Here is an 11478-nt window from a genome sequence, read left to right as displayed (position 1 = left end):
ATGAAATGTGTCGATCTAATCCGAGACTGCGATTTGAGAAGCACAATGACGCATCTACTTTTTGCCCCAGAAACTGTTTTGTAAGTCACAGTCTGCTGGTATACGGCGTGGTCCTGATACCTCCAAAGTCAACAGAAGAAAAAGTGTCAGACGGCAAGACACCAACCCAATCCCCACGACATATTTCTGTGCTTTGCAATGGACATATGACTTCCTTTTTGCTCTCGGCCGCCAGAAGCACTCATCATTGTCAAGTCACCTCGACTACCGCCAAGTTGTGAAGTCCTTCGCATATTCACGGTGCACTCCATCACGTCCGAGAAGTGGCTTGGTGCACGCCAAGGATGCCACCAGGCTTGACACCAATCAATCCCTCACAGATACGAAGGCTTCGGCTGTCGCAAACCGACCACAAGCATTTTCCGTGCCGGGGGCCTTCAGCTTCATGCCACGGCACTTCTCTTGCGCCGTGCGGTGCGTTATATGCCATTCGCCCTGCAATTCACAATCCTGAGCGATGGGCCGAGAACCATGTAAGAGGCGTCAAACAGGCCTTCTGGCTCTGTAAGCGAATGCGAGGTGCCGTTCGGAACAATATATATAAATATGAGCCACAGAGAAGTCTAAATAACAGCCTCTGAGTAGGTTGAAGCACATCCGCTTACAATCACACTTGAGATTCCATCTTCTTGTCGCTTCACGCACATCATTCTTCACCCGCAAACCAGACCAAACATAACCGTCCATCAACATGAGCAACGACTGTGCAAGCCCGGTAAGTTCTACACCCCGGAGCTCTTCCAGTGTCGCAATTTGCTAAGACATGCGCCTAGAGCTTTGGCCAAATTTGTTGGCTCGAATTGGCTGTCTACGACATCAAGCGAGCTTCTAAGCTCTACTCCGAGGTATTTGGTTGGAAGATCGATGAAAAACCTATGCCAGTGAGCCGCGATGGCATTGACACAATGCACATGTTTGAGTCCCCAGAAAAGAAGCTTGGTGGTGGATTTCTCGTCATGCAGGAAGGTTATCAGATGACTCGATATGGCAAGCTTGAGAAGGAGGTTCTGCCACCTCTACCAACCTTTTGCGTCAAGGAATGCAACGAAACTTTGAAGCAGGTGGAGGAACTCGGCGGTAGCGTCCAGTGGTGAGTGACGACTTCGGCTGTGTCGAACCTTGGTCATGGTCTCCTTGGATTTTGCTGACAACATGGCCAGCCCCAAGACGGAGATTCCCAACGGCATGGGTCATTATGCTCGCTTTAACGACAGTGAAGGGAACATCATTGGAATCTGGTCGCAGAACTAATTGGCGGGACGGAATGTATGACTATCAGACATGGCGGACGTCGTGTACGAGCTGATGTGTCATATGTGAGAGTCCCTGTTAAGCCAATGTAGAATGGTGAAGGGTTGGCGAAGTTGGCCCCGTTATGTCCAAATATAGGTTGATTCGTGCTTTTCCTGTTAATTCGTTTGACTAAAGTCCTTTCGCCTTCTATCACGCGGTTGCACTCTCAGAGCTTGGGGCTGCCAGTGCTTCATTCTTCTTGTCAATAAGTCAGAGTACTTGAACAACCCAGGGTGTGCTATGGCATTTGCTAATTGAGGTCGAACAACGGAAATATAACTGGTGTGACCGAGATGGCTTAAGAGATTTAACGTGATACGTTAGGCACTATGTAGACATCGCGCGCCATGTAGTAGCAACCCGTCCTCTCGGAACAGTAGGAAGCAGATATCATGTAGAGTCGAGGGCTTGTGTTTGTTGGGGACTTCTCAAAAGGGCTCGACCGGTCGAGACTCCTTCGGCACTTCAAACCACGGACTCGGGCCGATCCTCGTTTGAACCCTCTGTGAGACTTCAGGAGACTGAAACTGGCAGCTGGCCAAGGACATTATAGCCTGCGGCTAAATGGTGGTCAACAGGGCATGGAGACGAGCATGCTTGGGCGGACATAGCTTGCACGAGTACCCCCCGAATCTTGAAGAACCGGCATTCATTGATAGCGTTGAAAAATTTGAAGCGCACTGACTTGGAGCTGGAGCAAAGAAGCTGAGACAACCTGATGACGAGTTATTTCGGTGCGGACAAAATGTTGCAAAAAAGGGAGCACCAAACATCCTTCAGTTCATGAAAGAGGGCGCAGCTTGTTCGGTTTGGTTCAATACACGCTCATGGAGCATTTTCCTCCAGTTGTTATGTTGATGGAAGCATGGCAAGGGTATTATAGTTCCATGTAGCAAATATATGTGACAAAGTTGCGGCATAAAACCAAAATTATGGCATCACTCGTTACTTTGACGATGTGACAAATAACGCATGCACATCTCGGCGCCAACGGCAACGCCTGCCACAAACGGAGATTGTCCACCAACAGCAGAATGTCCGTGTTTATCGTCTCGCAACGTTGCGTCAACCCGAACCGTCGTGCTATTCCCAAACTCTGGAAAATTCAACTCATGTTCATGGAAGGTTGGTCTGCACCATCCACGTGTAGTATCTCTGCCACATGAACCGACACCTTTGCATCCTGCGACTCATTTGTGCCTCATGCACATCAGGCCCGAATGAACCGATCGAAGCCTCGATCTTACAGGGTGGACCACTTGCACACGGTAGCGGCGCAACAAATGTTCGATTCGAGTCTGGCGTGCATATGCACCGGCAATTGATGCCTATCAGCTCCTGCTTATTCGTGGAAGACCTGGATTTATTTTGCTGCAGCCAACTTCCGGCATGAACCAAATTTGATGATGATGGCTGTTGTTTGAGTTTTTCCCTGGCCATCAGTTCCTCTTTACGGATCCGCGACGGCAAACGCCGTCGACAAGTGCTGATGTTTTGGCTGAATGGGCCTGGGGCTTCAAGGTTCATTCGCGATTCGGGTCATCTATGGCCGGTTCAGCCACTGTAGATGCGGAACAGACAACTAAAAACTGATTGACCATCCGGTTAATGAATCTGAGAGCCACGCGATAATCCATCCTGACGATCTATTCCTTGGACGCAAGCGGTGCTCTGTGGCCCGTTTTCCATGATTGAAACCATTAAGTAAAAGGAGAGACGCATATGTTTCGGACCGATGGATATCGATACTTATTTGAGGCTGCCTTTGATGTGACGTTTGGCCATGATTTGCAAGACACAAGAGCGTGCCTGTGGCTCTGGCGGTATTTCGGGCCGCGACCACGACGGAGATACCAGGCTAGGTAAGATGTGCCAACATGATGAGTTTCATCCTTGAATGAGACCGGCCCTAGCGATTAGTATCCACGTTTGATGGCGTGACGGAAAAATACGGTCAAACAATTAATGGCATTCTGCCAGAGAAACGATAGCGAAAGAAGCGTCCAGACATGGTTAGGCTTACCTAATTAAAGTCTGACATACTCAGGTCAACATTGTGAAATATGAACTCAGTGCCAGGCTGGAGTGAAGGTTGCGAGGGGTCTGGCCTTGTATGGTCCAGTCCCTGGACAAGGACTTCGAAACCTGGAGTCCCTGGCTCCTTCCCTGCTCATCACTCATGAAGGTATCGGCAATTGAGGAAGGCGCGCATTGGGAAGGATGGGAAGGACCACCCAAATCGGAGTGACCCAGTCTGGTTCCTGGCGGCATAAGGCAAAAGTGTCAAGTCTGGGTCTGGTCTACTTGGTACATGCAACATTGACCTGTCGTTGGACTCCGAAGCACCTGCCCGCTTACGTTCTGAGTGCTACCGCGGTCAGCACCTGCCCCGTTTCTGATCAGTTTTGCCCAGACCAGCTCAGATTGACCTTTGCTCCGCTTGGCAACTTCAATACTTGCTCTGTCATCCAACATCCACTTGGAGATTCTACCGCATTGGCAGGCTATTTAGACAACCTCAGGGACCAGGCCGATAAGCTGGGGAAAGTCCTGGAGAAGTCTGTTAGCAATATTGACACGACCGCGCCCCACGACACTGAGATTCACCATTGGCGGAAGAATTGGCCAACTTGGGGAGAAATTCAACCGCTAGCTCCAAGACCCTCGTTGTGGACCTCCGACGCCTCCAAACTTGCAAGGCACAACATCCAGGACTAGCCAAGCCAAACGCGAAAGCCAAGTGAACGAACCTTGCAGGACCACAGTTGGACGGCGGGGAGAGCAAGCCTTAACAAGCCTCAAGTGCTCATACAGTCGGCCAACTCGCAACCCCACTGGCTCGGCTGCTGCACCCTCGACAAGTTGACACTATCATCCTCCAAAATCGACCTCGCCGAATCCCCTGGTAGACGCACTCCGTGCATCCAGCAAAAAAGGTCAACCTCCAGAGCGCCTGCCGCTGTCACCTGGCACTTTACTTCCAGGATTTCAAGCGCAGCTTCAGCTTTACTGTCCATTTCGCCCTGTTACATCCCTTTCTCCGAGTCGATTGAGCAGAGGGAACGCCGGACCTCAGGTCGATTTCGAGACAGCCTCCGGCTCCGACGTCGCTGACTCAACACCATTGTTGTTTGCATTTCGCTGCCACATCTAAAACCAATTCCGCCGACTACATGAGCCCTCTGGCATATTTCATCCTCCGCGCCTCCCGTTCTTGGCTTGGTGCCGCCCACAAAACGAGAAGGGCACCATAACACACACCCCGTCCCTTTGTTTGAGCCGATCAAGATCTGCTTTTCTTGACTGGAAAACTGCCGGCTGTACTGTAATACATCAACCTTACACCACTCCACCAGCGACGATACTTATCTTCTGGACCAAGGCTGCCTTTCTTTACATTTTGCCAGGACCATTTCGCTTTGATAACACGGAATCATACGTCTGGTGGTGGAACGAAATATTTCCCGGAGGGGAACCCCCATCCTAGTCCTCGGAGCTTCCACCAACGAAAAGCCGGCACGACCTGGTCTCCAACAACCCTCTAGGACAGCCTCAGTATTTCTCCGTCTGCGCCTAATCACTGTATCTGGACTCTGATTGCGACAACGACATTTTCAGTCCTTCTGACCCTTGGCGAGGCCGCGGCTTGTGCGCTAAAGACTTTAAACAGCCAGGTTGCTGACTAGGCTCCTTTGCTGCTCTCCAAAGACTCTTCGCCTTTGCCCTTTGGCATCCCTCACTCCTGTGGCAACTATCGAGAACCAAGGCTCATGGTCTGCTAAGGTGTCAAATTAGCACAAGCTGACACGAAGTTCACTGCCCTTGAATATTAGCCGGATTAACTTACTTTATATTCTTACCGGCTCACATCTGTCTCGGAGTCTACTCCTTGCAACCTGTTGGCATCATATATCCGACATCCCCGCAATCCAGCCACTTGCGCCTCTTCATCATTAGTCTTTTCATCGTCACAATCATTCAGCTTGGGAGCACAAACTCACCTGTCGTTTATCAGACGAGGCCTATCGAATTCACAGCCGTCATCGTTGGTGTTGACCTCCATCTGTCGACCTCGGCGTGTTTCTGTTGTCGCTGAGTGCTGACAAGGGTTATGCCACAGCCGTATTGGATGATCATTCGATAACATTGATTTGTCTGGGCTGCTGGACCTGATTTCTCGCCTCTCTAGCCTAGTTGGGCATTTATATCTCCCACATTTCACGAGCAGCAGTCACAATGGCCGCGGTACAACAACTGCTGGCCAGTCCGTCGCCGAGTCCAGCGCAGCCGCCAAATGGACTGAACGGAAACGTCTCTCCTGACACTATGCCTATAGATCGAGTCAGCCAAAGCCCCGTCATGCTTCATGGTCGATCTTTGAGAGGAGCGCCAGAGGAGGGCGATAAGAGAATTGCGGTTGTTATTTTTGGGCAGGGTCAAGAACGAGTTGTATCAATTGTCGCCGAAGTCCTCGGTAAACCCTTCAAAGTCAAGAACTCTTTCAAAGACGTAACTAGCGATGAGCACGGATTTGTCGTGGGCATTCCAGCTGGTGATGCCAAAGGGGACATTGCAGACCGAAACAAGGAGTTGGTGGTTGCCATTCATACTCACTGCGTTACCCTAGGGATGCCCCCCGATGAAAAGCTTTCGACACATTGCGATTACGAGTTTCTGTATGTGGAATCTCCGTATTTTCGACGTTATCTCTCTCGCTTCATATCTTTCACCTTGGGCCAGATCAGTCACCATGAAGAGCTCATGGCCAAGCCAAGGACATTATTCATGTCCACAACATTTCCCGACGTCCGTGCCGCGCTACCCAATCTCGACATCCTCACTGTTGGATCTGATGCCATAGAAATTCGAGTTGATCTGCTTCGCGAACCCCTCCCTAATGGTGGATTCTCAGAGGTTCCCAGCTTGAGCTATGTCGGAGAGCAGGTTATGCTTCTGCGGGAACGGACTGAATTGCCCATCATTTTCACAACCCGTTGCACCAATGAAAATGGCAGGTTCCCGATGCACGATCCAACTCTCTACCATCAGTATCTCTACAGAGCTATTCAATGGGGCATCGAGTACATCGATGTTGAGCTCTGGCTTCCTGAAGATATTCGTCGGGATTTGTGGCAGCGCAAAGGCAACTCCCGCATCATGTCGGCGTTCCACGACTTCTCTGGCACCTTCAAGTGGCCGTCTCAGTACGCACAGGACATATTTCAGCGATCTTGCCCTTATGCGGATATTGTTAAGATGATTGCCATCATCAATGAACATAACGAGAATTTTGAATTGGAATACTTCCGTTCCAAAATGCGATCAGAATATCCTGATGCACCACCACTGTCTGCCGTAAATATGGGCGAAACTGGACAATTTTCGAGAACCCAGAACAAGGTTTTCACCCCAATCACACATCCTCTTCTCCCGATAATTGCGGCACCTGGTCAGATGAGTACGGCTGAAATCCACCGAGCACTGTGTCAGTTGGGACAGCTGCCAATGAAGAAAATATACGGCGTCAGCTCCCTGTTTAGCCGAAGTGCTGTTCCACAAGCGCCTTTTTATGAAAAGTGCTTCAACGAGCTGGGACTTCCTCATCGATTTGCCATTATCGAACGGCAACCAAACAACTTTGCTGGTATGGAAGCATGGTGTAACCAGAGGGACTTTGGAGGAGCATACCTTGATCCTGGCATCTCGGTCCAGACGTTGTCGAAGCATAACAAATTCTTTGCCAGGCTGAACAATGGACAGGGGCCCACGTTGACGGAAGCGGCTCGAGCAATTGGTATCGTCGACACCATTGTCGTGAAATCCGGATCTTCCACTACGTCCTCTCCGCCGTCCATACCATCCAGCCCCCACAGTCGACACAGCTCAGCCGGCCCATATGGACAAAACGGATTGTCGACTGGCTCGTCACTCATCTTTGACAATGCTGGCTGGAGAGGCATTATGCATACCTTGACAAGGGATCTAGCCCCTTCGGCGTATTTTGGCAGATCGGCTGTTGTTCTTGCCTCTGCGTCGGATGACGCCGCTCCAGTGTTCTATGCTTTGAAAGCTCTGAAGATTGCCAAGATCTACACTGTTGGTTTCAGGACTCCTGTTGCCCTTGCCCGCCATGCTCCCCAAATCGAACAATTCATCAGCATGGAGAGCCTTCAACGTGCAAGGTCCGTGGCGGACAGCCAAGCTCCGTTCGTAATTGTCTCAGCTCTAGGGCCTGACAAGGGGAATCTTGTGAGCATGATGCTGCGTGTATTCGCCGCTGCTGGTAGGGAAGGTGCGCCAAACGTCAACAAAGTCTTTTTAAACTTGGCCGACGTGGCAGCAAGAAAAACAATAGATCCTCACGAAACGGCAGAAAAGAGTGGATTTGCGTCTTATGGGGCCGCAGATGTAGCTGCTTTTACCATTGTCGAAAGTTTGAGGCTGCTTGTAGGCCAAAATGTGCCATACAGCTTCGTGAGGTTGGCAAGTGGCCGCCATCACCCATTCTGAGGAACTTCCTCACGTTGTCGACTGCCAAGAGTCTTCGGTGACTTGAATTGGATCAACAGGTCGATAATGTCAGCCTTGCATTTCCGGAATGACTTGCCACGAGTTTGGTGCCTGTACCGCACTGCGTATGGGGAGAAATGGCAAATGCGGTCAACGGTACCAGCTTAGCAAATGCCAATCATAAGGCACTATTGCTGACATGCAGACCTACGTTGCATACAATCATTTGGACAACAAGCGTGAGGCCCACGTCTGGTCGTCAACGTCACCGTCACCAGCTCCATTTCGGCTTACTCTGCCAAAATAGGCGAAGCGAGCTTCCAATTCAGACCTTTCGCCTCGGGCAAGAGGAGCCAAAGCTAATAGATACCCAATGTGCCGAGTCACGAGGCTGATACCGGCATACATTCTTATTACGTGCGCCTTGTTACATACAGCCCTGAGATCGATTTGCTATTTTAGTGCGTTTTGCATATTGGGGGCGATACACACTGCGTAATTACTTAGAAAACGGTCTTGTTTGGGGGTTGATATTTCAGTTAGCGTGTTATTAATATCGAAAGGGTTGCACCTTTTCAGATCTGACAAGAGTGGAGTTTTTACGGGCCGACTGGTAAGGGAAGGGGTGGATGACAGGGCCAGCAAAGCCCTGTTTATGGAGGGCGCTTCCTCCGGCAGTTTCCAGCGGAAGAGCGGAATGAGGTAGGGGTTTTGTGTGGTCCATCGGGGAGCGACGGAGATGATGCTGCTTTTTGATGTGTTTCTTGATATGGAGTCGAGGTGCGATGTTGTTTTTCTTGGATAACACGGGACATATAGTGAACAAAGGAAAGCGTGCAATTGTATTTACATTGCCTCGAGATAGCCTCAAGAGAAATACGACGGGAATACGAGTTAAAGTGCCTTGAGAGACGGAGCATTCATTCCTGAACGAGTTAGATGTTACCGGTTTATCCACTGCACTGGTGACTAGCAGGAAAACCGATAGCCTGCATGATGTGCGGAGTTTGGGAGATGACTTTGATTTCGCCAAAAGCCGGGTAAATTGAACAAAGAAGCGCTAAATCAGTGTTGACATCAAAGTTGCCAGAAGGTTACTTTGACAGTTGGACCAGACCATCCATGCCTCTGGTCGGTCTGTGGCACCAGACACTCACCTCAGTGGGATGGCTGGCGAGGGACCACATCTTGAGCACTCTGACACTGCGCTTTGGTCTGGTTGGTAACTGCATGTGGTTTTTAGTTGACCAAGTTGACCAGACGAGGCTTCTTCTCTGCTCTTTGCCGCTGAGTCGGACCCAATTACCAAGTTCGGAGCACGCGACACCCGGTGCCACAAGGGGTTGGTTTATGGGAACGCTCAGCACTGAACCCAACGTAACCGCCACAGCCTGGCCATGGGTGCGCTGGAGCGCACTGATGAAACAAGGCCCATTTGCCAAATGCGGCTGCTAGAGCTCAGTGGCAGAATGTTGGCGTTCGTTCGTTCATTCGTCTCGTTCAATAACCATGACGATGATGAAATACCTCTCCTTTGCCTTGCTTCCCGTTGGCCTCTGGCTGGCCGACGACCGGTTGACAGGCCGGGGTCGGCCGACTTGCCCTCGGAGGTGGTTGTTAAAATAGGACACTAGCTCTCAACTTCCCAGGCCTGGAACACCTTAAAACCCTTTATTGGGGACGTGACCGCCACCAATTTCGTATAAACCAAGCAAAATTTCCAATACATGACGGTATAGGCCCGTTTACGGGAGCAACCTGCTGTCTCTGGTTATATCTGCATTATCATGATGCTCAATTCCATCACCGCCGAGACGATACTCATGCTGACTGTGGATGTTGATTGCCGTCGAGCCACCTTGTGGTCCCTGCACGACTGGCGTTTGCGTGTCTGCCGGCAGCCGGAAGGGCTGAACCTTCAGCGCAATGATATCTTGTACAGTATGGAACGGCCGGTACATTGCACGTATCGTGATTCGTCTTCATTTGCCCTGGTATTAAGGGTGATGGAGAGATGATGTCTGAAATTTGTCGTCTTGGTGGAGTAGGTTTCCCTTGGACTTGTATTGGATCGGTCGTTGTGGGATGCCAAACTGTGTAGGCTTTTGCGACAAGCTAAAACAGACCGATGAATGATTAGTCGCCACGCTGGTCAGCAAACACTATTATTATTCACATTTAGTGGTGGTCTTTGTCAGTCTGTACCATGTCCCCATAACTTACGTACAACATACCCTTTTTTTTTTTTTTTTTTTTTTTTTGGCTTGCATGTGTGTCTTTGCTGCGAGGTAAGACAAGAGTCTCACTCTCACTCGACAAAGTTGATGGATAAGCGTAAGGCAAAGCGTGCTCATTTGGAACACACGGGCCGTCAGCGGTTGTAACAGTAGAATTTCCATCTCATCGAGCCGAGACTCATGGCTCACCATGAGCACAGACCAAAGGAGGACCCAGGTCCCGGATTGGTGATTCGTGTGGAAGCATTCCGGGCAGCTTCTACACAGTGATCCATCCATGTTGTGCAATGCTGTGATGCCACTGGCTGGTTCTAAGCCTTTGCACTGATTCTTCAGCACAATTGCACCCCCACCGATTTTGGTGGCCAGGCCGATATTCCCCCCCGCGGAAAAGCCCTGGTCTTCTCTCTCTCCACATGGCTTGAACTGCCGCAGGCAGGCAGAGACCATGAACATCTTGGTCTGTCAAGCTACCTGAACATCGTGGCAGTTTGTCGGGTTGGGAAAGGGACAGAGGGTCCTTCGACAAGGGTGGGTGTTATGAGTTTGTCCGTCCCCGACTCCTGCCCAGCGCTGCTCCATTGCCCTGTTCTGGATTCACACTGCTGTCCGGGTTCTGTGCAAGGCACGATCCTTGAACGATGATGATCTGTTGGTGCACCGAATGCACCGATGCGGGAATGCTCCGTGCCGTGGCCCATGAATTGTGCAGAACCGATCTTAAGAATTGAAGGGCTCTCGGAAGAGTAACATTGTGGAGAACAGGAGGAAGAGGCTGTATCATGGCCCCAGGAAATGATCAACATGCATGGCACGTGGAAGACGTAAGTGTTGGTGCTAGGCTGAGTCTTGAGGGGAGCCATTGAGGCACGATTGATCTGTGACCGAGCAAGAGGGAGAGTGTCGATTCTTGCCGGGAGTCGAAGCAGATTTCATAGGTTGGTTTCCGTTAGGGGATCTTAGTGCGTGCAGGTTGAGGTCAGACAGACTCCATGTACGGGCTGTGGTGTGTGAATTGATCAAAATGCTACTTGAGGTGAAGCTGTCGAGCTTGTTTGTTGCTTTTGTGACTTGGTGAACCTGAGAGACGGACCCAAACTTTGGAGCCATCGAGACGGAAGTATCTTGCCATCGCCGGGCAAGCAACTATGGTCAAGGTTCCATTGGCCATGTTGCTCCTTCCCCCAAGTGTGCACATGTAGCTAGGTCGAATATGGGCATGGTCGAGGTACTCCGCAGCCACGTCGCTCCAGGGACGATGCTCAATTGGGGCTTGGGATAAGTCAATCGACTGCAATCGATTCATGTTTGGAAGGAAGTACCGGCGTTGCGGCTGTCGCTGGCTGAGCTGGCAGGCAGGTGTAAGGCGAAGAAGACT

General features: G+C 50.6%; 3 protein-coding genes across 3 annotated transcripts; 2 read left to right on the top strand and 1 right to left on the bottom strand.

Moving 5' to 3' along the window:
* Positions 1-751: 751 nt before the first annotated feature.
* Positions 752-1311, top strand: VFPPC_14238 (lactoylglutathione lyase family protein; the record flags this gene model as incomplete). Its single annotated transcript, XM_018292007.1, has 3 exons — positions 752-775; positions 834-1150; positions 1221-1311. 3 exons carry the CDS (start codon positions 752-754, stop codon positions 1309-1311), a joined length of 432 nt encoding a protein of 143 aa, XP_018142879.1.
* Positions 1312-1913: 602 nt separating this feature from the next.
* VFPPC_15947 (hypothetical protein) lies at positions 1914-2126 on the bottom strand (the record flags this gene model as incomplete). The annotated part of the gene is made up of 1 exon (XM_018293700.1): positions 1914-2126. One exon carries the CDS (start codon positions 2124-2126, stop codon positions 1914-1916), a length of 213 nt encoding a protein of 70 aa, XP_018142878.1.
* A 3463-nt stretch (positions 2127-5589) lies between these two features.
* On the top strand, positions 5590-7863 carry VFPPC_14237 (pentafunctional AROM polypeptide; the record flags this gene model as incomplete). Its single annotated transcript, XM_018292006.1, has 1 exon — positions 5590-7863. One exon carries the CDS (start codon positions 5590-5592, stop codon positions 7861-7863), a length of 2274 nt encoding a protein of 757 aa, XP_018142877.1.
* Between the last annotated feature and the right edge of the window lie 3615 nt (positions 7864-11478).

The sequence above is a fragment of the Pochonia chlamydosporia genome, chromosome 4 (genome assembly GCF_001653235.2).
Source record: "Pochonia chlamydosporia 170 chromosome 4, whole genome shotgun sequence".
Lineage (NCBI taxonomy): Eukaryota > Fungi > Ascomycota > Sordariomycetes > Hypocreales > Clavicipitaceae > Pochonia > Pochonia chlamydosporia.
The sequence above is the reverse complement of the archived record's forward strand: the minus strand, read 5'-3'. Positions and strand labels throughout refer to the sequence as shown.